This window comes from Pelobates fuscus, chromosome 2 (assembly GCF_036172605.1).
Source record: "Pelobates fuscus isolate aPelFus1 chromosome 2, aPelFus1.pri, whole genome shotgun sequence".
NCBI classification, from domain to species: Eukaryota; Metazoa; Chordata; class Amphibia; order Anura; family Pelobatidae; genus Pelobates; species Pelobates fuscus.
Window position 1 is genome coordinate 104,291,315 of NC_086318.1, and position 26,921 is coordinate 104,318,235.

A 26,921-nucleotide genomic window follows, 5' to 3' on the forward strand; every position below is an offset into this window, starting at 1 on the left:
CCCTAATTGTTTTATTAGGGCCCCCACCCACCGCGCAGGGGTGGGGGCCGGGGGGGAGGACAATAGGTCCCCCCCCTAATTGTTTTATTAGGGCCCCCACCCACCGCGCAGGGGTGGGGGCCGGGGGGGAGGACAATAGGTCCCCCCCCCTAATTGTTTTATTAGGGCCCCCACCCACCGCGCAGGGGTGGGGGCCGGGGGGGAGGACAATAGGTCCCCCCCTAATTGTTTTATTAGGGCCCCCACCCACCGCGCAGGGGTGGGGGCCGGGGGGAGGACAATAGGTCCCCCCCTAATTGTTTTATTAGGGCCCCCACCCACCGCGCAGGGGTGGGGGCCGGGGGGGGACAGTAGGTCCCCCCCATCTTTAACCCCCGTGGGGGGGGGGGTAGTGTTTATTAGTTTTTTGTTTTTTTTTACAGTGAGCAGCCACAGGCTGCTCACTGCTTACTAGACATGCCCCTACTCGCGGTATAGCGAGTAGGGGCATATTATTTACTAATACTAAGTCATTTTTACTTAGTGTTAGTAAAGTTGGCTGAAAGACCAGTTTAGGTCTTTCAGCCTTTTAGTAGATAGCTCCCTGATACCGTGGGAATTAGGGAGTTATCTACTAAGCGGCTGCAAGATGCAGCCGTGGCAATGAATAGGATCGGAGTTTCATTCATTAGAATGAAATTCCGATACAAACAAAGTACCGAATTGCATCCTAACACCAATGGAGAAACTGTTCTCATTCTGTTAGGATGCAATTCGGCAGTTTTGCCGGCGTTCTGTCTAAGTGACAGGACGTTCGGCAATACTGACAGGAAGCATTGTGGGAACAGGGAGGAAAGCTAGGGATCATGGGAAAATTGCTCTGACCAGCGGAAATGAAGCACACTTTGCTCCTCCGCTGGTCTGAGCTGGTCAAGCGGAGGAATCCTCCATAAGACAAAGAGTCCCTACTTCGTCTTATGATTTTAAAGAAAACTAAAGAAGACAGGAAGAAAAGAAGAACTGATCCTGAGAGAGGGGGAGAAGAGGAAGAGATTGAGGAAAGGTAAGTTCGGCATGACAGTGCCACTTTAAGTGGTTCAATTAGATAGGGTGATAAGAATGGTCACATCCAAATATATGCAGATATTAAACAGTTAAAAATGTTCCATGTTAGTCTCTATATATGTGTTGCCAAATGTATCAATTGCGGCAAATATATAGTTGCAAAATGCTGCAGCATAGTGACCTAACCTTGTTATAGTAAACAGAGTAGTATAGGTAAAAGACAAGCCTCTCTCCTTGTTAAACTTGCTCGATAGTCAGAGGAGCAAGAAAAAGAAAAGTGAAGTGCTATAAAATGATATCCTGTTTAAGTCTGCATTGTGAATAGGTGTATAGTGCCCTGTGCCAAAGAAAAACGAAGATGCCCCTTCGTCAGGGGTCAGACTGGGTAAAACAATAAAGAGCACCAGCCAGCTTTCATGTAAGCATCCATATCGTTTGCATTTCAATTTAGCTAAACAGGATAACTAGCAAATAATAGTTTGTAGAATGTTCAACAAAGTCATCCTAACTCGGCTCCACCCGCCTGGCAAATATAAATGTATCCATTCCATGCTAGTTCCCACTGTATACCCTAGATAAGGATGTGTTTGCCCTGGTATCTTGTCTTCAAGATTACCATCTGCTTAACATCCTTGACTGCTGTCAGGTGCCCACGTTCCTGGGAGGCCTAGATGCACGGGCTCCACATTTCCAGCGGCAGAACTACTTATGGTGTGGTTGCATGCTGGAGGGGCCCGTCGAGTGGCTGATTCACTTAAGGCCATCCAATAGGTGCTGCTGAACAGGGGCCGGATCTGGTGTGGGGCCCATTAAGATTGTTACCGGACCACTTTAGTATCAGCCGGCTGGGAGGAAGTGAGAGGAAGTTACATCCTAAGAGAAAGTGAGAGCTCAGTGTGCCGGAGGGAGGAGGCACAGCACAGGGAGCAGTGGGAGAGAGAAAGGAGTGTACTTTTGCAGGGTCCCAGAGAAATCAGCCTCAGCCAGCAACACCCCAAGCAAGGCACCCTCCTGCAGACAAAAGGTATGCTAACAGGAGGTAGGCATCAAATATAAAAATTATGTGTGTATCTGTCAGTCTGTGTATCTGTATGTGTGTGTACATTCCAGTGTGTGCATCTATGTATCAGTGGTGTATCTGTGTGTCTGTATATTTGCAAGTACATTGGTGTGTCATCTGACAACCAGGGAGGGAGAGTAATGTTCCACCCTCCCATATACTCCATACTTGTTGGCAGACACGGCTGTGGGCACTGTGGCCGGAATTCAGGGGTGGCCCAGACCTTGAGCTGTGTAAGGGGACCTAAAATTTCTGATGACAGCCCTGAGGAACTGTATAAGTGAATAACTTAAACTGAAGATGTTTAAAATTAAAGATCTTCATTTAAGACAGCATACAAAGGGTTAAGCAAGTCCAGCAACACCCTTCTTTTAATATGGAGCTGAAAAAGACGATAATATACTTGCCAATGAAATTATTTCGTTTTGTGCCACTCATTGGAATACATTGAATTAAATGTGTATAAGATCCCTTATATTTTCCGTAATAAACAAGAACACTTGATTTTGCATACAGGCATGCTGTTCGTGAAAAAAACATTTTCACCCAGCTAGCTGCCTGTCAGGGCTCACCGCAACCTGTTCCGCTCAGACCCAGGTGTATGTTGGCCCACAGGTTAATAAGGAGTACCCCCTAGTATTAATTTGGTCCTACATGAATGTAAGTCAAGATTGTTTCTCTTATGGGCAATGCTATGGGTTAGTAAACAAAGTAACTCTGATATTAGCAGTGGAGGCCAAGATGCCCTTACCATGAACAATCACTACACATGTGCAATTCGTTATGTTCCGAATGTAAATTAGGACGAATTTCGGCAATTTGGACATTCGGATGCTTCCGAATGTCCGAAGTGCCGAACCGAATTGCGTGCCGAATTTCGGAAGAAGCAAACCAAAGTGCCGAAGTGCTTTGGATTTCTGAAAAGTGGCAAAACAGGAAAGGGAGGGAGAATTACAGGAATCTAACCCTAATCCTACCCCCTAGATGTGTAAGTGGTTGTGGTGGTGAGGGATAGGGTTAGGAGTATCGTTAGGGAATTGCCAAAGTCCCGAATTTCGCAAGTGTCGAACCGAAACAAATTTTTTGCCCATGCACATCCCTAACAATCACTATTTTAATCTGTTCTATCAGACAATCAGAAAAATAGCTTCAAGGATTACGAGCCATGAAAATAAGTCACCAGTCAGAATGGAATTACTTATTACCCAATGTTCAGCACATAGAAAGCAGAATTTATATTATAATACAAGGGATTAACAAAAACTGATCCGTCCCCATCAAACAATTGGGGAACTAAACATAGTGTTTTTATTAGCTGTTAGATTGTGCAACATCATCAGAGACTACACGTCCTCTTTTAAGGGTTCCTCTAACCACCATGACCATGTATGCTTTTAGAAGTGATCATGGTGGTAGTAGTCTGTAAGAAAAAAAAACCTTTATTTTGTGGAGCAGTTGATTAGTTCTGGTGTATTGGACACAGCGTGTTATAACATACTTATTATTATGTACTTTAGAGTCCTGGTACTATTTCATAACATTGAGTCTGTGTTTAATGTAACATACTTCTGAACAGGATACCATTGTTTTTTTTTTGTATTTGTTTGTTTTTGACCATGCACTAACTGGATGCTAAGCACATAACAAAGAGAGCCATTGACAGCAAATTTCCTTCTGATTTCTGTAGGAAGAAAATGCAATCACATCAATTACTGAACCCCCTCCATCTCAGATTGTTAGAAGGTGGGTCACTCAGTGACAGAGACATCTCATATAAAATTATGTGACCTGTGCCCACTGATGATCAGAAGATCAGTCCCCTTGAAGAGAAATTGACTTGTGGGTTCATGAGATGACATTCCAAAAATAAGGCTGACATTTTCTTAGAATGAGGAAAAACATGGCAGATGTCTTCCTGCAGAATAGATATTTGCAACAGTCATGCCTAATCAGCTGCCTTCTGTGGTATTTAGAAACCTCTGTAAGTCATTATTTCTCTCGGTATGATCAGCTTACCCATTCCCACTGAGAGGGTTCCCTCAACCCCTTTCAAAGATCATTTTTACAAAAATAACTTTTTTTTAGAATGCACATTTAGGCATTCATAATTTGACCCCCTTATAAATGTGCAAAATTAGCTTTAAACCTTGAATTCTGCACTGGGAGAACCCATGGCTCTGTGCATTTTGGACAAACATTTGCACTTTGGTCTCATCTGTCCAAAACACATTGGGTTTACATCAAGAATGGGCGGGACATGAGCGGGAATCACTGATCCACCTAATTAGGATATACAGCAAGGACATCAGAATGTAATTCGGACTAGATAAGTGTGGACAGATGATAGCAAAAAGAGGGAAGATGATCGGGACAAAAGGATTTTAAAGACCAAAAAGCCAAATAGAAGGTATGGAGAACACCTACAAGTACCTGGGGGTACCACAAACACATGACAACCATGAGGAAGAGGCAAGGAGGATAGCAACATCAAAGTACCTCCAGAGAGTCAGACAGGTCTTGAAGTCCCAGCGCAATGGCAAGAACAAGATCCAAGCCATCAACACATACAGTATCTCACAAAAGTGAGTACACCCCTCACATTTTTGTAAATATTTTATTATATTTTTTTATGTGACAACACTGAAGAAATGACACTCTGCTACAATGTAAAGTAGTAAGTGTACAGCCTGTATAACAGTGTAAATTTGCTGTCACCTCAAAATAACTCCAAAATGGGCCCAATTAGCCATTTTCCCTGCCCGGTGTCATGTGACTAGTTAGTGTTACAAGGTCTCAGGTGTGAATGAGGAGCAGGTGTGTTAAATTTGGTGTTATCGCTCTTGCACTCTCTCATACTGGTCACTGGAAGTTCAACATGGCACCTCATGGCAAAGAACTCTCTGAGGATCTGAAAAAAAGAATTGTTGCTCTACATAAAGATGGCCAAGGCTATAAGAAGATTGCCAAGACCCTGAAACTGAGCTGCAGCATGGTGGGTAAGACCATACAGCAGTTTTACAGGACAGGTTCCACTCCGAACAGGCGTCACCATGGTCGACCAAAGAAGTTGAGTGCACGTGCTCAGCGTCATATCCAGATGTTGTCTGAGTACTGCCAGCATTGCTGCAGAGGTTGAAGGGGTGGGGGGTCAGCCTGTCAGTGCTCAGACCATACACCACCCACTGCATCAAATTGGTCTGCATGGCTGTCGTTCTAGAAGGAAGCCTCTTCTAAAGATGATGCACAAGTTTGCTGAAGACCAGCAGACTGAGGACATGGATTACTGAAACCATGTCCTGTGGTCCAATGAGACCAAGAAAAACTTATTTGGTTCAGATTAACTTTTTCCTAGGACTCTGTTGGGCTTTTAATTATATCCTCTGGATTCACTTATTCCTAGGCCTCTGTTAAACCTTTTATTTCAGCTAGTTCACCTAAGTGTGGTGCTTTATTCGCTTTCTCTAGGCCTCTGTGGTTTTTATACCTGGTGATTTCTCTTTATTATATTATTATATGCCTCTATGTTTGGTTTTAGGCATTCACTAACTTTATTATCCTATTTCTATGTCTCATACTTGGTAATAGGCTATTCGCTGTTCTGTTCCTCTATCTCAGTCTTTTGACCTGTTTTATTATAAGTCCCTAAGTTTCCATACTTACTTTTGGGTCCATTCAGGTTTTTTCCTCTGCGTTTAATCCTTGCGAATACGCAGGTGCTAGTCTAATGGTCGCACCATGCTGTTTCCACGCATGCGCGAAAATCTGATTTGCTTGTGCATATTCTAAAATGTAAGTCCAGTTGCAGGGTCATATTGGCTTTCCCTTATAAGCACAATTTTTTCTTATATTAAGTAAGTAAATTTGTGTGCAGTTTTAATCTTATTTTGAATTCTCCTTTTAGGTTTTGGGAAGTTTTTCTTTATTGAATGTATATTACATTGTTTTCTGTATATATCAATCTCTATTTATTTAGTAGAGATTTGCTTTGTTAAGGATAAAAAGGAATCTTATGCAGTTATGGATTCAGATCCCTCTGCTCCTGGGAAAAAAGGTCACACTCTAAGAGACATAGGTAAGCCATTCTATTTTTTCTGTCGTTACTAAACAAAAGAGTGCCTATTAATATTTGGAATTCCCTATGATGATAGCTCTACGGGAAGAAAATTATCCGGATTATACAAGGGAAGTCACCCTAAAGAATTGTTTGTGATGCATATGATAAGAGAGCCTTGTAAAAGTTAAGTCTCGGCACAGACTGTCTGAAAATGGCTACAGGCCCATCTACCCCTGTGCCATATATTATGAAGATTAAACAGGAGGTATCTCAAGACGTCATAGAAGCTGTTAAAGCTCGGATCCTCTGGACAATTCCCAGAATGAATACTCTGAGGAATTCTTGGAGATGGATACATTCAGAGACATGGAATAATCAGTTGAGGATATTCAGCCTATTTCAGTAGTTCCAGAATCCGGTCACCTGGACCATTTGATTTCCAGAGTCCGCAGGTCCTTATGCCTGAAAGTATGTTCTAAGATTGACCCTTCTACCTCTACCTTTCTTTTCGGATGACAGAGGATGTAGAGTATCTTTTCAAGTTTCCGGTTCCCTTAAGATCCTTAAAGGTACACTCCAGGCACCCAGACCACTTCTGCCCATTGGAGTGGTCTGGGTGCCAACTCCCACTACTCTTAACCCTGCAACTGTAATTTTTGCAGTTTTTTATAAACTGCAATAATTACATTGCAGGGTTAACTCCACCTCTAGTGGTTGTCTACAAGACAGACACTAGAGGGCACTTCCTGGTTTCTAGAGTGTCGCTCAATTCCCCATAGGAAAGCATTGAAAAGCATGTTTAATGCTTTCCTATGGGGAGCTCTAGTACCTGGGACTCTGCTCCTAAGTAGACGATGCAGTACTTAGACTGGCTAAATGTTCCACTCTGCCTGTAAACAATGCGGGAGCTGTGTAAAACTCCATAGACTATACATGGTCCTGCTCCTCTCTAAAGCCTATGTGGCAGCTGGCACAGGCTTTCATCTTGCTGTAAGGTCTTGCCTCAATCTCTAAGGATCTAAGATTGGTATGGATAATTTAGAGGAGCATATCAGAGATAAATTTCCTTTGTCTGTTGACAATTTACAAGTCATTAAGCCGGAAATAGTCTTCAGCTAAGAAGCCTACTTAGGTTGCATTATATTCTAGCCAGAAATATGACTTTCTTTGTGTCTACTAGCTGGGCTCTTTGGCTTAGTACCTGGTCCACAGATGCATCCTCCTAAATTAATGGATCAAGAGAACGGCAGAGGGGAGGAAAGCTTGTCTTCAAGTCCTAAGGTCCAGGAGACCCATTCGTTCCAAGGACTCTCATTAACTTCCTTCTCGGACCAAGGTATTTCACACCAGGAAGAAAGTATGGTAGATCTCAACCTTGATGTAAGTGGTCATTATTCTACCAGAGGAAGAGAAAAGGTAAAAAGAGATGCTTTGTAAATTTTATGGCTTCCCTTCATTTAGAGGAGGCTATTCTTCATCATAAAGGTTGTATTTCTAGTACATTGGATGATGTCTATAGATTTGCAGGATGCTTATTGCCATTAGGAAGGCTGAACTTGATGGACTCAAGTCTCTTTTCAGCTATGTAACTATGTATCCTTTGCCCCACATCACCAAATGTTTCTCAGATTGCAGTGGAATTACAATTTTATTTTTACATCTTCATGGTGAAAGATGAATGTCTACTGAAGTCACCTTGCTCCCTCCCAGTTCAGGGTATAGCTGGGAACACAGTTCTACAAGGCACGGTATAGCGCTTTTCAGACTATCATATTACCTCAGCAGAGAGAGTTTTGATCCAGGTCCTCCATCATAGATCTGATAAGATGTCACAAGGGCGGAGGTTAACTTTCCTATGAAAATCCCTTGGACAGTGATAACTGAGAATACCATCCACTGAGGATGAGGAACTTTTCTCCGAAATCAAATACGTTCAGGAAAGGGACACCCTTAACATCCAACACTTCTCTTCAGCATAGATTGCAAGAGCCAATATCAATCATTCTGACAGTCCCATATTTGTACCCAGTCCATGGTTTCCACTTCTTCTTATCTTCTTCAGTACCTCCATCTCTCAAAAGAGTTATTCCCTCTTCCATCAGGTTCAGTGCTACTTTCCTCAATCAGAAGCTTTCGATATTGTAAAGAAGAGCTTAAATAGAAGAGTTTTTTGAACTACAGTAATTAATACCCTTCTGAACGCAATGGAAAACGTATATCCTTGGCTACCTTTACAGAGTTGAGATGCCTTTTTTCCTGGTCTATTTCTAATTAGGTGATCATTCAAATTCATTCTACCATGGAGGTTCTAAGTTCTTCAATCCAGGACTCATCTAGGAATCAGCTATATCACCTCAGATATATATTTCTCAGCACTCTCTGATCTCTCTTTTTGTGAAAGGGCTGTATTTATATGATCCCACGGTTAACCATTGCTCCCTGTGGAATTCTTCACCGGCTCTAGAAACCCTTTCAACCACGAGATTATATATCTCCACAACTGCTTAATATTAAGTTGGCTATATCGGTGACATTGGCATGGGCTGAAGGATATTAGATCTTCAAGCACTATTTTGCATAGAACCCTTTACTGCTTTCCACAATATATCTAAAGCCTATTGATTAGAATGTAGAGTCAGTAATGAAACTTTCTCCTCCTGTCCTAGATAGATGTATTAAGATCTATTTCTATAGATCCACTTTCTGGCTTTCTTCTGATAGTCTGTTTATCTTTACTAATAGACCTTAAAGGTCTTCAAGACTCTATATAAGCCATCAGCAGATGGATATTATTGGCTATTTTTTAGGCTACTAAGCCCTAGTAGTTACAGTACCTGAATGTCTGTTTGCTCTCCACTAGAGCCATTTCTCCCTCTTGAGCATCTGTGGCCAAGTTTCCCTGGACCTTATAGGTAAATGGCTGCTTGGTCCTCAATCAATTTTCAGACATTTATTTTGGTACGTTTGAGTTGGTCAATTTGATAATGTGGCAATAGTGGGAAATCAGTTTTTCATTTCCAATGTCCTTATGAGGTGTGTGTTGTCATTTTGCATTCATATTTTGGAAGTCTTGTGTACTTCTTTCCCTCCCTTGGTTATTGCTTGGGTATTACCTACTGTTGTGCTGCCATGGATATTGTCAGGGCTCCGCGGGCGGCAGTGAGGGGAGGCTGCAATCCTCTCGCAGCACTCACCCTCGGTCCGTCGCCGCCCGCGGTCCCCTCTCCCCTTACCGATAAGCGAGCGGCGTCCTCTCCTCTTGACACGCCGCTCGTGTCCTCCTCCCAGCGGCAGCATGTCTAACGCTGCACGCTGGGAGCCGGCACTATTATCTAAGCGCCGGGGTCACTCACGTGACCCGGCGTTAAAGCTACAGTGCAACAAACACAGTGGGGGGTATAGATATCCCCCACGTGTGTTTGTTAATACTGATTGGTGGTTAGCCAATCAGGATTCAGGCTAGGATTTAAATACTTACCTTTCCTGTCTTTCTGTGCCCTGTTGTGGTCTTTGCTTCATAGTATTGATTGTGAACGTGTGCTTTCTGGTTACGTACTCTCTGGCTTGTTATACTGACCATGTGACTTTCTCCTACCCTTTGACCTCGGCTTGTTTCTCGTTATTCTGCTTTCTGGTTCCCCTTACTCGGCTTATCTCCTGACTATTCTGTGTGTGCTTAGCCCGGCCACTCTAAGGACCGGTACTGCACACTTTCTGTGTGTGTGTGTCTGTGTGTGTGTTAGCGTGTTGGGTTCCCCGGAATCGTGACAGATATGGCCAGGAAAAAGGAAAATGTATTCCTACTTACCTTAATTTTCTTTTCCTGGACAAAGCACAAAGATCCTGCCCTGGGATATTGCTGGAAACAAGACTGAGGGTGGGAGGGGTAGGAGGAGTTACTTATACCTTCTGTTTTAATTAGGTTCCTGTCTGGTTAGGAATAGGGAGGAGCTACCCATTGTTGTGCTGCCATGGCCTGTGACCAGGAAAATAAAATTACGGTAAGTAGGAATAAATTTTCTTTTTTATATATATATATATATATATATATATTCAAAATCATTTACAGTGTGTGTGTGTGTGTGTCAGCAATAAGTCTGGCACTCTGCCTGAAAAGTAATAAGTGAACTTAAACTAATGTGCTGCTCTGCACTGGATAAATATAAACAAACAATAAAGATGAGAACACTCAATGGATTTCCAATGAAATTAGTGTATACAGATGTTACCAATATATATATTACCAGCGTCTACAATATGTATCCTTTTGAACTACACTATACATTGATATTTTGAAATAGTCATTTCATGCCTCATTTGGACTAAGTGTTATGGTAGGTTTCTGAATTCATGGAAAATACTTAACTTCTCTATTAAGTCCCTTATGGATTTCTTTTGCTGGTCGGTGTTATCTTTTTAAGCAAATTACTAAATGCCTATTTAGCTAGTCAGGCTTTCATGTGTAATTTTTTCACCCCACTTTCTTTGTTCCATCTGTCGTTCCCCACCCGCAGTGCAGAAGGAGTTAAAAGCTCCTTCTGAAAATTACCAGTGGAAATGTCCAGTGCAGATGTCCTGCCTCCGCTCCTCTCTCCCCGTGCTCGCATTAGGGATTCCACAGTAGGAAAGCATGTATAATGCTTTCATATGAGGTGTTGGGTGGTGCTGGACATCTCCATGCATAGCGTGATGGAAATGCATGAGCTGGTTATTTATAAGGGTCTCCTATACCTATTGATCTCGATATACCCTCTCTCTCATTATCAGCCAATTAACCTTCTGTTGTAGGTAGTCTTGAGTGTACCATTTCTACTAGAGAATGTACTATCTCTATAGATTGTCATATATTTTTTCCTTTCATAAGTGTGTTACGGCTGAGTTTATAGGAACAGATTTAAGTTGTTTGTTCACAGTGTGTATGTGTTGTTTTTTTATCTGTATGTGTCACATTCAAGAAAGAGTTCATTGTCTATTTTTAGTCTATTCCTTCTCTAGTTAGGACACACATATTTTGTTTTTGCTTTGCCTATTAGGGTTATCCCTTTTTTGTCTGGAACAGACTGCACCTCACCTTTATACAAGCTGACACAATTACCTATTTTCCCTTGTGTCTAGCTCTTCATACATATTTATTCTAAGTAATCTAGAATACTGTCACACTGTGGATACCAAACCAGATACCTCGATCAACAACCTATGAAAACTCATAAATAAAGAGGGTTTTGCGAGTATCAGATCTTTAACATACAGCCTAAAATGAAAACCTTCTCCTTGTTTACTTGGACAAGGCCTCGGCTTATTATGCAATTGTGTATCAAGACTTTTGTTTTAGTAACACAATAATTTATTATTATTTTTCAGTGCTGTTAAGCAGCTAAGGTATTACATTTAAATTATTCCAGAAACTAAATATTCAACACTTCTGAGTATTTTATTATTTAACAGTTTTCCATCTTAAAGCTATGTTTAGAAAGCCACACTCTTTTAATTTATTTTGAGTAGGCCTCAACAATGCTGGCACGTGGCAGTAGAGATTAACAACAAATAGCTACTTTAAGCGTGACCTTAACGTTTGTACATTTTGGAGGCTGTGGCATAGTTTTGAAAATGATTGTACATTATTAGAAAAGAATGCTTCATGCTTCCTAAAAGAAGCTTGTGTTGCCTATGGAGTGCCTTTCATTAGCAGAAAATGCCTTTTATTGTTCTAATTTTACGATTCAGAAGAAAACTTCAAGCGTCCAGCTTATTAACGTAGCCTGTTTAGCTCTGGCAGAAATACTTTTTTCCAAGGACATCTAAATTTATTGAATATGATTGCTTTAGTATAGAGAAGATAGACAAAGGTGAAGAGTCTGTTATGGGAAAAATATAGACATTGAGGTTCTGGAAACCTTAGAAACCATGAGACTGTAGGACAAGTAAACATTGAGATAGCTTCCCCCTTTTTTTACATGTCTTACATCAATAAATTTGTATTGCAGTTTTGTTTCACTGTATCATAAACTTGGAGTGGATCCTGGCCCGCCCGAAGTGTTAATTTTGGCAGCAAATTTCAATTTAGTTTTAGTCAGTCTTTTGACTAAAAATACATTTTAGTTTGTCATATTTTAGTCATCTGAATTGTTTTAGTTTTAGTCTAGTTTTAATAGACTAAATCTCCTGTAGATTTTAGTCGACACAACTAAAATATAATGGGTTTAGTTAAAGCCTCTGTTTGTCCTTTTGCACATTCCCCAGCCTCTCTGTGTCTCTTTGTATCCCCCTCAAGGTGTCTCTCTCCCAAGTACTGGTCTGTGTCTTTTGCCCATTGCACATCCTCTCTGTGCAGTGTTAATTTTTGTGGCAAATTTCAGATAAGTTTTAGTCATAGTCTTTTGACTAAAAAGCCATTTTAGTTTTAGTCATATTTTAGTTTCCGAATTAGCTAAAGGTAAAGCGCACCTTTTTAACTTATATAAAATTGTTACTCGACAAAATTAACACAGCTGGCCCGGACCTGTCTGGTCCTTGGGACAGCACAAGTACATCATTAGAGGCCTGCTGTGCAACGGCACTAAGACCATGCAGAGAGCGCTTAACAGTGCTCTCTGCATTTTTGCGCAGGCGTATGGACTGCCAGGAGCTGTTTGACGCCAGCCTGACACTCCCCTTTTGTATGGAGACTTGCCCACTTACTAGACTTATACATAGGGATACCTTTCTACCATGTGTTCTGGGACACATATCAATTATACAAATTGTTGGGCAACACACAGAAAGTGGAGCCCTGCAGTAAGTCAAATTCCGCAGGTAGTAAGTTAAGTGATAAATCAATCAGTAATCTTGCAGCATATACATTATTCATAATACAGGGCAGCATTTTCATGTGCTGCCAATCAACATGATGAAAATATAGTGGATATGTCAACCCTACTTATACACCCACTTTCTGGATGACCCCTCCCATTATTAGTGTCACCAGTGACACAAGTTGAGTCAATAGCAACGCCTCCTAGGCTGAAAGACCAATCTTGGTCTTTCAGCCTTATGGTAGATGGCTCCCTGATACCGTGGGAATTAGGGAGCTATCTACTAAGCTATCTATTAATATAGATCTTCTCCGTGATGCTGGTGAATGTGATCATTTTGCCAGCATCACGGACTACACAAGCCACTGTTGCTAGCTACAACTCTCATGAGGCACAGCGGTTAAATGAATAGAACGTGTGTCACATGTCTAAATTAAATTACTTATATCTTTTAATAGAACACTGATTTCCCAACTACGGTATTTTACTTGTATAAGCTCCAATCCTATATCTGAATTGTGATTGGCTGGATAGTTATCTTTGCGATATTGGTGCCACATTTAAAGTGCCTTTTACCTATATATACCCCATAAGCCAGGATGCATATTTTTAATCCATTGAAAAAGCCTACTGGCGAAATGCGTTTGGATACTGATACTTTTATGTTATTTTACTAATAAAGGTTTTTTGGTCACTAGAACTGTTGTTTGTGCCAATTACATTTTTTTCATTTTTTCCTGGCATTTTTTTATTTATTTTTTTAATTATTTATTTTTGCGGGTAATCAAGATCAACAGGTTACAGCGTGTGCAGTAAAGATTTCCATCATAGATCACAGCGTTAAACAACAACAGCATCACATGCATATTATAGACCCATTTTTGTAATTTTTAGCTTACATTCCTCATGACTGCACTGTCTAGTTGACTAATTATGACCTGGAGGTTGTTGGTAGGTTGCTTATGCGCCCTTAAGGTTTTCAGGGTATAAGCTATGCTTCAAAGGAAGACCGTTTAGGGTGCGTAGTAAGTGGTGAAGGTCGTCGTATGTCATGTACAGACCTAGTATTTACCTGGTGGTAATCAATAGGTATTTATGCCAGCTAGGTATGCTTATTTATGTGCCCCAGAGTGTCAGCTCGCTTGTTAGGGGAAGGAGCACGTTGAAGTAGAGGGGAAAAGGGGGGGTGGGGGGGAGTTAATTGCAAGGCCTGGCGACTGACTGTCAGCTTACGGAGCCAGTTATTGGTAGCGGTCACCCATCAACTGAAATTAAGAGTACATAAAATGTTTGTGAACTTGCAGAAAAATAATGCAATAAAAATATAAAAACAGTATCAAACATTGTTTGGCAAGATTATAAGCGGCAGCATAGGCTGCAGTCCATTGTGGCGTCAGGTAGGTGAGTCAGGCTTGCCCATTCTCATTCCTCTGGGTACAAATGGGTTGATGTTAGCGACAGTCCAGGAATGGCTCGTGTCCGTTGCGGCCGCCTCTATTGGCAGGCCTAGGGCCTGAAGGAAAGCTGGTGCTTCTGATTTGTGCGTTAAGAGGTGCATTTCGCCTGCTTTCTCTGCCATCAGTCGATTCTGCCCCATCTATATGTGATGGTGTGCTCTCGAAGCTGCTGTGTAATTGGTCTGAGAGACCTACTCCATGTCAGGGTGTGCCTGGAAATGTCTCTAAATAAAGTTAGGTGAGCCCCTTCAAAGGGAACCGTGGGCGAGCTTCTTGTGGCTCCCATGATAAGTTTAACCAGTACATCCCTGGGAGCCCCCTGGGGTGCTTTAGGTGCTTTAGGGAGCCGAAAACAAGAGTCCACTCCTATTTGCTTAGCTTGTTTTGGTAGCAGTAATGTGGCTATCAGCCTCCGGCAGTAGTGTGGTAATTCAGAGTCAGTGACTGAGTCAGGCACCCCTCGGATCCTCACGTTCTGTGCCTTTGCCTTGTCTTCCAGGGTGGCTAATTGTGTAGTCAGGGTGTTGCATTGCTGTTGCAGTGAACCCAGGGCTGCATCTGTAGCAGCCTGGGCCACCCCAACACTTTTAACGTCTTCTTCCGCCATTTTCACCCTCCCTGTGAGCGTGGAGATTTCCCCCTAATCAGAGCCATGTCAGCATGGAACATTGCTTGTATTTCCCTTACTAAAGCCTTAATGTCGGCCTTCGTGGCTGGGGCTGAGTCACCTGGCTCTGTGTGAGTCGCTGGTTTCGCCTGTACCTTAGGTGGAGGTGAGTGGGAGGCCGTCTGGCTCTCGTCGTCCGACGAAGGCGAGGTATAGGCCCCAGCCAGCGCCATCTTGCTTGGGTCCGGCCTCATGGTCGGGCGCATAAAAGCTCCGATATCTCGGGAACCTGAGCCAGGATCAGCTTTATATTTTTTCGCCTTCTTGCCCATTCTGTAAGGCACACCGGAGGCGTTTTGCGGCTTGTTAGAGGTGCCGTTTTCGTCGTTATGCAGCGTTTGAACGGATTTCCCGGAGGAGCTGCTGCAGGACGCGTCTAGCTCGCTCGGGTGCTGGCTCCGCCCCCGGCATTTTTATTTTATTTCATTTTACTTTCTGCCATTTTATTACCCTACTCCAAGAAATCCTAGGTGGGGATCATACCACCAACGCTGTCAGCAGAGAGCAGTAAGTCTGCTCCACACTTGTGAGTATAACTTCAAAAAAAGTTTTTATACATAATAATTTTATTATTGAGAGCACTATCTGTTGCCTTTTTATCGCTTCCTGAGTTCACAGACACTCCCATTGGCGAGGACTCCTTTTATCAAATCTTATAAGTGGGGATTGTACCACTGTACGCCATTAAAGCTAGAGCTGGCTATAGTTCTGTGTAATGTGAGTATAATACCGCTATTTTACACTTTTGTCCACCAGATTTGACATATTGCACTACTGGTTTTTCCTGCTTTTCTCGTTGATCTTCTATGTGGATTTCCAAACTATCTGAAAAGGCTATAATCATCTGTGTCTGAAAAGGCTATAATCATCTGAGTCTGAAGCTACCTCTATAGCTGCTTCCTCCCCTCTTAGTAGAGGCATCTTTTATGTGGAAAATTGTTTGTGATAACTTTATGGACTATACATTCTTCATATTTTAATACTGTGCAATATTATTTTTTGTCTTATCTTTGAAGATTATTATATTTTTGTTTGGTCTGTGGCACAGCCCTTCTTTCTGTTTTTGATTTATACATGTCTTCTTAAAGGTTGAGAGGGATTCCCTTTATGGTTTGCTGCCTTCTTTTTATTTTGTTTTTAGTTATTAGCGCTAACCCATTTGTGTTTATTTTATCTACTAAGCGGCTGCAAGATGCAGCTGCTGAACAGATCAGAAATTAATTAATTCAAATGAAATTTCGAACCAATCTAAAAGTACCTAAGTTCGTCCTAACACGAATGAACAAACTGTTCTCATTCTGTTAGGAAAAAATTTGGTAGTTTCACCGGCGTCCTGTCTAAATGACAGGACATTCGGGAATAGTGAAAGGAAGCATCGCGAGATCACGGAGGAAAGGGTGAGTATTGTGGGAAAATGTATTTGACCCACAGGTAGTGGGTCATAGAAGGTCAAGCGTAAGAAAATACACGAGACAAAGTACTTCTTAATTTGTCTTATGTTTAAAAGAAAACTAGATTAGATAGGAAAAAAAGAACAGATCCTGAGAGAGGGAAAGAAGAGGGATCGATTGGGGAAAGGCAAGTTTGACATGACAGTGCAACTTTAATTCCTGGCACTGGTGTCTTACTGTGCATACCTCTCTAGGGTCTTCCACCCTCCCATTCTGAAATTGCTACCTACTCGTAATAGGTTTGCTGAAATTACCTTAAAAGAGTGCAGTGTTTATCTGACTATGTTTTATATGACCGTTTTCTTTATTTTGTATTATGTAGTAAACCAGCTACCAGTGTCCTTCCTATACTATTACTTATACACGACTATACACTGCTTTGGTCAGACCAAATTGAACCGATGGGTGGGTTACACCTTATTTAGGGTATAAAATAAGACAAGGTAACATAGATTTTAATTAAGATCCCCTTGAGGAAGGTACCTAGCCAAAACATTGGGAGTTTTCTTTGGACTCCTCTGGTCATAGCATTTGTGAGGTCAATGGATGGCTCAGGATTGCCTGAAATATCTCTGCCAGTTACTGATTTCAGTGAAATAGATGCCAATCACATCTGTGGGACATATCGGTCAATAACTCTTTTTAATTTTTGTGAAATGTACTTATTATGCAGTTCTATAGTATAAAATGTACACCCTGGGGTGTCTTTTCGATGTAGGAAATCAGAATGTATGCGTTAAGTAAAATCTTTGGCATTTGTGTGGTATGGTTTTTGTTTTATTTCTTTATTGCAACAACAAAATTGTTACTTTTGTTCCTTTTCTCGTGGGTAGATAAACAAATATCCAGTTCTGTATTAGCATTTGTTTTTCTGAATGAAAGAATGTGACTGTCAGTTTACTTGCCTCGAATATTTCTGAACAAGGAAGGTTTTCTTTGAGTTGTAGTACAGTACTGTTAAATGGCACAAACGCCACTGCTGTTCCCACTAGAGATGTTAATAGAATTTTAATGAAGCTATGTCAGCAGCTCGATTCTCGCAAACACACCAGATGTTCTATTCCATAGACAAACCCCGGTGTCACAACTTCTGTCCTTTTAGAACTGTTTCTAGCCTACTTGGCTGAACCGCTACCCAATGGCTGTCTACAGTTAAAAAGCCAATCTTCGAATGGCGAGTGTGAGATGTTAAATGAAATGGGGCAGAACAGCAGATGGCCTGCACAACTTGGGCTTTAGAAAACACTTGTATGATTTATTTCGATGAGGAGGGCCTGGACTTTAAATTCTTCCTCAATTGTGAGGAACTTCAATGAGGCTTATACTATCATTTCAAATCAGTTCTGCCGCTTATAAAGTACCCCTGTGTCCTTGTGTGAACCCTTAGCCAAGCTTTGCTGATCCCCTGCAGTATATGCTTCTGTTATGTTAATAGGATCACGGACTGAAGTGAGGATATATGTATTAAGATTAAATGTAAACTGCAAACCATGTGTGTTAAGAGTGCAAAGCACTTGAAGTGAAGCACTGAGATATCAGAGTTTATTTATAACAGAATATTTGCTTAAAAATTGGAGCAATCAACAAAAATATCCCACTGGTTTCTAAGATGATTGCTCAATTTTTTGCACTTTGCTGCATATTGGCGCTTTAGAAATAACCCGCTTTATTTTTTTTATGGTGGGCAGTTTGCAAATTTCCATTTCATGGTGGTTTTAAAATCAATCAGTGTGCAATTCCTAATTGCTTCCTTCTGCATTTTATGATAATTGCTTAACCCCTTAAGGAGACATGCCATGTGTGACATGTCATGATTCCCTTTTATTCCAGAAGTTTGGTCCTTAAGGGGTTAAGCAATCTTGTATTATTATTTTTTTTCGTTTATTGTATAGATTCAATAATCCTCTCCATTTTGCAAACATTTTTAAGACTTGTATATAAAAAAAAAATCTATATCAATTTTTAATTGAAATTATCACGTCCCAATTTCTAAATACATTTTTACTTAAAATGTTTTATTATTTTACATTAAAATCTCTACATAAAGCCTTTTAAATATCAAATGGCATACCTTATATCAGAATATATTTTTAATGTTTTTCTTACTTTTGTTTGTATTTGTATCAAAATTCCTCTTTTATAAACCAGATTGTTTTAATTACCTCATTGATTTTGTCTATTGATTTCTACTGTCTATTGATTTTCTAGGTAGCACTTTGATGCATCTTTTTGGAGTGCTTAATAAACCTTTATCTGAACATCCTATAACATTTATTTAGGGGTATTTTTACATTTTTAATGTGGCCACACATTATCAGAAGTCTGTTCAAAAATTTGTAGTGATGCAGTTTTTTGGGATTTTTCACTCACACACTATATATAGATTTTTTTAATGTATATTTTATAAACCTTATATGTTCTAAAGCTGTAAAAATGTAAGTATTGCTCAGCTATAGCTCCTGATTACAGCAAAACCCTTCATATATAACTACACCAGATCTAAATTACAGTTTGATTTGCTGTCCTTAGGTGTGAATTTAGAGCATTATAGCAGTTACTTAATACATACATACCACTTCTAAAAGTGTCTAACGTCTGCGTTCTTTACATCTATATTTTGAATGCTATCACGCAATACTTTTTTCTTTAAACAAAAGTTCAAGGTTTCTCATAATTGTTTTTTTCACATGTACACTAGCATTTTCTCTGTACATCTGTTTCCTGAACAAGCCACTTACTCCGGTCCCAGGTAAGAGAGAGGAGACCACGTATTGAGCAATACCTGTGTTTTCCTGGTACAAGCATGGAAAGATCCTCTGATTCTAAATGCTACCTGATAAAATTATTTTAAAGGCACAGCTTAATGTACTAGTTCTGCTGTGTATAGTCTGTTCCTGCAGGCTATATAATGTAACGCTGCCTTTTCAGAGAAAATGCAGCGTTTAAATCGCAGCCTAATAACACCTCTAGTGGCAGCCATGGAGCCAGAGCGAGCCACGTCGAGACCAGCACGGCATTGGTGAAAAGATGAGTAAAATCATCTTTTTACAGATACGTGGGCCAGGAACCTAAACCGCCACACCAGCACTATAGCTTCAGGAATACATGTTCGTATTCCCGAAACTATAGTGTTCCTGTAATCATGGGTCTTTTGTGTGTCCACGATAGTATTAGGTCCTTAATTCAGAAATAAGTTAAAGAAGCTAAACTCATATTAAACATTACATTCAGCTATTTTTATAGAATATGTTAAAAACTTGTTTTTTTATGAATAATGAAACAATAACCTCAGAATATTTGATAAAGCTTAAATATTTAAATCATTGAAAGGGCATTTGCAATCACTGAAAGGGTCTGAAACACTTATTGTCTTTATATAAGGACGATGCTGTTTTATAAGCCGTAACTTTATAATGCAAAGCGCTTGCATGACTTGTTTATGTGACAAGTTATGTGCATTAGATGCAGTGAAAAGATCAGCATTTCTTTAGAAACGGACACTTGCATTTTCCAGCAAGGGTAAACAGTACTCACAAATACAAGTGTAGCGCTTTCTGTTCTGTCACCTCTGTCATTTCTTGTGCCACAACCAAACTCGTATTGACAGCTGACCTCCGTTAAGTGCTGATCTCAAACTTCAGCATATTCACAGCAAGAATGAGCAGAATTATAGAGTACACCTTCCTCTAGTCTAGACTTTTCCTTGCCATGTTCAATACATTTAGTGCTAGTATTAATTTACTTCTCTAGACGTAAGATTAAATTAATTCACACATGTGTGGTTACTTGAAGGGATTCTCCAGTGCCAGGAAAGCATATTAGTTTTCCTGGCACTGCAGGACCCCTCTTCCTCCCACCCCTCATCCCAAGTTGCTAAAGGGGCTAAAACCCGTTCAGTGACTTACCGGAGTCCAGTACCGATGTCCCTCGGCGCTGGTCAGGCTCTGCCTTATCTCCTCGGTGGGGGAGACCAAATGCACATGCGCGGCAATGGCTTTCCTATGGGGATTTCGGCGACGCTAGAGGTCCTCACATAGTGCGAGGAAGTCCCTCTAGTGGCTTTCTGATAGATAGCCACTAGAGGAGGACTTAACCCTGCAATGTAAATATTGCAGTTTATTAAAACTGCAATAATTACACTTGCAGGGTTAAGGGTAGTGGGAGTTGGCACCCAGACCACTCCAGTGGGCAGAAGTGGTTTGGGTGCCTGGAGTATCCCTTTAACAACATTTTACACATTGCTTTATAGCTATATCTATGGAAAACTGGTGGCCATAATAGTAACAGTTAAAGGAATACTCCAGACACCTAAAGCAATTAAGCTTGCTGACAAGCATTATGTGTGAAGAGTGTGTCCTTTATTTTTCATTTTGCAAAAAGTGCACATTTCAGTTGAAATTGACACTTTTACACATTAACCTAGTTACACTCCCTTGGCTTTCAAGCAGACAACAGGTCCTGCTACTTCATGGTTTGTTTAGCTCAGTGAAGCTAAACTTAAGGTGTAGCAATTACTCAGAGCACCTGCCTTGCAGCTCATTGAGCTGCAATGGAATGTCTGTGATTGGACAGCCACAGAAAGATTGAGCGGAGTTAGTGGAGGGCTTGCAAAAGCTGCAGACTAGAGAACTGCAGGATTTGCAAGCTGTTTTTAATTGCACCTCAATAAAAAATACCTAATTAAATGCATGCGTGTTGTCATTTAGGGTGTATTTACTAAATAGTGATTTTTATTTATTTTGTATTTGGGCAGTGGAGTGTCCCTTTACCCTAGTATCCAAGGGTCGGTATGATCTCTTATTGGAAAATGAAAATCAGTTTGATTCATTAGAATTACTCTATGATAAGTAAAAAGGCTGCTGATTTGTAAGCCACTCTATAGATAATAGATTTAGAAAAATATGCAAAATACAATCAATCCAAAAAGTAAAGTCAAATTTGAAGTCCCTGTATTTCCAATATTTTAGTCACAATGTTTTTTTTTCACTGAACTATTAACTTTTACATTTTTGTCAATTCAGTATATAGTGGGAAACCCCTCATCCAATCTGGATTCTTCAATGATATGTCTGCTGCACTTTTGAAAATACAGATTTTATCCAGGACTTGATTGGCAAAGTAGAGAAATGTGGCAGTTAAAGTTAAATTTTCTGCTTATGAAGGGTAGTCTTATGAAGCTGTCGTGGAAGTAGGGTCATGGTTTGTGAGAGTTCCTCGCTAATCTCTACATTTCAGCTGCTAAATTGATATTTCTAGCAATTTACATGACTTTTGCAGATATTTGCCTGATTTTAGACTTAGCTGAACTCTCTTTCCATGATTTGTGTCTGAATTCTAAGTGGTGAACACGGAATTACGTAAATTCGACTGTGTGGTTTGGTGTATCATGAAAGGAAGATATGACCAATATCCCGATCTGGAGCAACCTTTGCTTTAGTGGATTATTGCCCCTGCCCCGTATTGCCCTCTGCTTTGGACCAGTGGGAGTTATCCATGTCCACCCTGGAGCAACGCATGTATTTCTCAACAATGTTGTTTTTTTTTTTCGTTGCACTCTGCTGAATGGTGGCTGATACTCAAAATGACTATTGCACCCACAAGTAGCGGTCTCTCCCCTGCATTTGATGACATCTGCTCTAGATTCTGGGTAGATTGCAGGATTTTTCAGATTCTGGTACTTCCAGAATCCGCCAATCTCTGCAACTCATCTGTGCTTTGGGTCTGCAAAGGTCTTCATGTTGCATCCTACCTCACCCTCTAGGATGTATTTCCAGACACAAATCATGACCAATTTAGCACACATCGCAGACAGGCTCTGATCCTAGTCCAGGTTCAATAGAAGGAGCCTTTTGGCAAATCTACCCACTTACCTTGGATCGCATTGCTCTGGCATCAACATGAGAGCAATTTCCCACTAATAGGAACTGGACGACCTTTTACCATAAAGGGCCTGACCCTTGAAAGTGCCCCAATTCTAATTCACTCTTTCTTTGGTCTGTTTCTTTTATTTTCCTACCTTATTCTCTCATTTTGTCTCACTCTACTACTCATTAGTGTTTCTGGCTATTTTGTTATCATGCTACCACTCAATGCTGCTCCAGAGACTCCTCACTCGTGTATGTTCTGCTGGGTGTCCTGGAGCCGCGGGGTGCAAGGGAAGGTGAGTTTTGCTTACATGAGCCTATCCCTTATGGGAACTGCCATTTTCTTTTTGTCAGTCCCCTTCAGCCATGTGCGCTTCATCTGCCAGGAGCTCGTGTCAGTGCATGCGTGAAAGTACAACACTGAGGTCGGTGGAGAGTACCACACGACCATGGGATCCTTCATAGACAAAACCTTTTTCCTCTTACTAGTAAAGGGAAATTATAAAACTTGACTGTGGTAGCTCAGCCTTTCGTCAAGCATAGGAAATATACTAAGACAGCGTAGTTCCTACTTTGTCCTAATATATTTTTTGACTGCGGTGGGATTTTAGTAAAATTTCAACACAGTCAATATGAGCGTTTTAGAAACATTTTATGTTCTCAAACACTCATTTTGGAAGGGGGTGACAGTAGCACTTTATTATACTTTGCTTACCATTTACCACTCCAGTACTGAGCGCTGTATGTCAAAACAAAAAGCCTAACAGTTAATGCATAGAAAACCTTTCTCACGTGTAAATTTGTATTGTAAATGTATGTGTTTTTTTTTTAGTTATTTGTACCTCTTTTTAGAAATGTAAGAGATATGAAAATATTACAGCTTATATATCATATTTACTCACATCTGATGCGCACGTTTATTGGTTGCTCAATAGATTCAATGGCACATTAGATTAGAGTACAATTTCAGTACTAACAAAAAGGAAAGCACAGTGCAACAATGTGCAATACCGTCTAATTTTACTACTGTACAATTTAGGTTGTTCCTCACTTTACGACCTACTCGGACATCGACCTCTCGGAGATACGACGAAGATTCGCCAGGGCGAAATTCGCATTCGCATCACTGCGACAGGGATGCAAGACTTGGTTTCTGTGTACAGTAAAGCTGTACCTTGTACCTCGCAGAAATAGTATCTTCTTGTACAAATGCGCATTACATTCACCACCAATTCAAAATTGAAATGCGAATTAGATTTGCATAAATACACTAGTTTCTGTGTAGTGCATCATTTCACACAGATTCTGAAAACTTATTGTGTATAAGCATGGATACTTTCTATACGAAGTATCTCAAATTAAATTACTCCCACTAAAAAAACAAGTTTAACCCCTTAAGGACACATGACATGTGTGACATGTCATGATTCCCTTTTATTCCAGAGGTTTGGTCCTTAAGGGGTTAAAAAAAACGTTTTTGGTCAAGGTAACCCCTCCAACGAAAAAAATAAAAAAGAATACAATTAAAACTTACCTCTGTTTTAAAACCGAGCACAAGTTCGGAGGTTCACTATGCTGTGCATGGTAACATCAGACACCAATTTTTCAGAGAATATTTTTTTTTTTTTTTTACTTTTCTTAAGCCTAATATTCTTCAGAAGTTGGTAGTTAATGGGTGCCTCCTGTATTTAATTTTTGAAGGTTACAGGTAGAGCTTAAATTATGGAAATAATGGTTGTCAATTAATACAGCAGAGTCAAACTTCAGGACTTAAATAAGTATTAGGGTGGTTGTGGCTTTTTGGCTCACCTATTTTATATGCCATTCATAATTTTACATGTGCCACTATATTTCCCACTATTGTCCTTCTTTAACTAGATAGAGAAGATGGACCCTGGAAAACAGGGGAGAATATGACCATATGTTTTGGTCAAAATGATGCTGTTTTGTTGTCAGCCAGGTGGCGTGTGATACATGGGTGGCAACAAGTGAACTAAACCCGAAGCAACCGAAATGCTCAGTGGCGGGTTGCTTCAGATTTTAATGTTAACTGTTTGCCTACTGGCTGCTAGAGCCCACACAATCCTGTTATCGAAATTAGAGACTGCTTTCGCTGGGGGGAGCATTAGGTCCCACCAGTTAATTAATTAGAGCCCCCATCTGCTGACCACCGGTGGGGTTTGTGTTGGACTATAAGTCCCTCTGTTCATTTTAATTATAGCCACATCTGCTTGCCATATTTGGAGTAGTGTCTCCACCGCTTAATTTATTTAATAGCCCAACTGTGCAGGTGGACAGTGATCCATCCACTACCCATTATTTGAATGGAAGCCCTGACCCAATATCCATGGGTGAGGGCAGGAGCTTGTTCGTTACTAGTGACTGGGATGTGATAACTACCCAGATGCTTGTCTTTTATTACAACAAGCAGCCATTGGATGTTCGCTGTTGAGCAAATATACCTCCATTCGCGGTTTGTTTAGGGGAGGTATAAAACCTCTCTTGTACTTCTGTGAGGGTCATACTGACCCCCATAGGCTTTTTTAACTCTTTAATGTGGCTGTTGATTAGCAAGCACTGGCTAGCCACCATCCACTGCAAGACGGAGGTTCCTCCCTCAGATTTTTGCTCATCGAATTCTGGCACACAATAACCAAATGCCAGAAGCACAGAACAACATATTTAATTTAAAAAATGTTATGAATGTTTTTTCCCCACTATGTATGAGTCTACTTCTCTCTGTCTAGAGATGAATTTGCTCTTCTGGAGACTAGTGATGAGATATGAGACTAGGAACTTCTGGGGTCACAAAATGGAAATTTCCTCAGTAAAATTTAGGTAAATTTTGTTGTTTTCGATTAAACACAATTAGATAAAATATTATATGGGTTATTATTTATATTCACAAACTGATATACACATTCATTTTACTTCTGCTGTTTCCGTGGGGACAAACAATGCAATGTAATATCTTGTGTTGGTTGTTTTAGTGAATAACTATATGCAATTCAGTTGTGTTGTACTGTTTGAACTTATTTTATGTTTTTCTATGGTTTTATATAATAAGACCCATTGGCTTATTTTTTTAATGTAGGTTAAGCAAATACTGATACAGGGAACTCTTCCTATAATAATATAATCTCTTATTTTTCAGATTCCACGAAGTGTGATTTTATCTTTTCTCTCCATCACATGTGTAAACCACGTGACTTTCCACAATGCAGAGAAGACACAGAGGAGCCAATACTGGACTTCTCCTACTGTTTGCCCAGATCTATCAATTTGGATTTAACAACATTCCTCCGATAACCCTAGCAGCACTTGGACTGAATATTTATCTCTTTTTGAGCCCAATGAAGCCATTACTCTATGCTTGCATCAGTGTACATGAGGGTTTGCACAACAGAGGTTGGCAGCGTTTACTTCTCTCACCGTTCCACCATGCTGATGACTGGCATCTGTACTTCAACATGGTGTCTTTGTTGTGGAAAGGCTCCAAACTGGAACTCAGACTTGGCAGCGTGATGTTTGCTGTAATAATCGCTGTGTTTTCACAACTTATCGGAGTGCTTTATGTTATACTACAGTTATTTCTAGCAGAGTTCATGCAGGATCCCTCCTACAATATGCAATGTGCTGTCGGCTTTTCAGGTATACTTCTTAATGGGAATCTTTTGTATATCAGTCTGTCTTAGAACACAATTAATTTGCAGCATGACTGGTGCACCATCACCTTCTATCCCTGCCCTACAATAGTTCATAATGCTGGATGGTATGCATCATGTAAAATAACTAAAAAGAAAGAGGCATACTAGGGGAAAAGGGACATGTGCAACAGTTTTGTTCAAGTGGTTGAAGCGTATGGAACTGCACAAAAGTGAACACAAATAGAGCCTTTTGAGAGGTCTCATTAAAAAAAATAATGGAAACTGTTTGTACACGTATAAGTTCAATGCGCTAATTGGTCTGGGCATTATTGGCTCTGCCCTTGGCACGCTTTCTTGGCTGAGATCATCAGAATTAACAATCTCAGCCAATCCAGTGCTTTCCTTTGCTAAAATATTGTGATTGGCTAAGATCTTCACTTCTGATAATGTCAGCCAAGGATGTGGTTTGGGGCATAGCCAGCACCAGCAGACTGGAATAAAGATAAGATTTTACTATATTTAGAAGGGCTAAGGGGACTAGATTTTAACACTATAGGTTCAGGAATACGTGTTTGTGTTTCTGACCCTATAGCGTTCTTTTAACCTTAATCCGTAGTGAGACCATGTTACTCTACCTTAGTTTCTACGATCTCTAACATGAATTCAAAAGGTAACTAAATATTAAACCCCTTAGTCACAAGGTCCCTGTAAGCCCACGATTGTTCTATTGCACACATCTCTAACCTTCAGTTTCACTTTTATCCTAGTCAACAGGTACCTTAAATTTGCCCTCAAAGTCTCTTATCCAATGTATCCATGTTTATTGCCCTCTCATCCAACTGCTTCACAGTTCTCTAACCCTTAGTGCATTTTTTTTATTTTTTTA

At 40.5% G+C, this 26,921-nt stretch overlaps 1 protein-coding gene across 3 annotated transcripts in view; it reads left to right on the top strand.

Moving 5' to 3' along the window:
* Nucleotides 1–26,921, top strand: part of RHBDD1 (rhomboid domain containing 1) — a 178,588-nt gene that overhangs the window by 48,814 nt on the left and 102,853 nt on the right. For 2 of the 3 annotated variants that reach the window (XM_063441005.1, XM_063441008.1), the window contains exon 2: nucleotides 25,543–26,039. In XM_063441005.1, the coding sequence (XP_063297075.1) occupies nucleotides 25,607–26,039 (433 nt within the window). In that variant the 5' untranslated portion in view covers nucleotides 25,543–25,606. Of the gene's footprint in view, nucleotides 1–3,822; nucleotides 3,848–25,542; nucleotides 26,040–26,921 lie in introns of those variants that run through there. The other variant, XM_063441006.1, reaches the window with a different exon arrangement.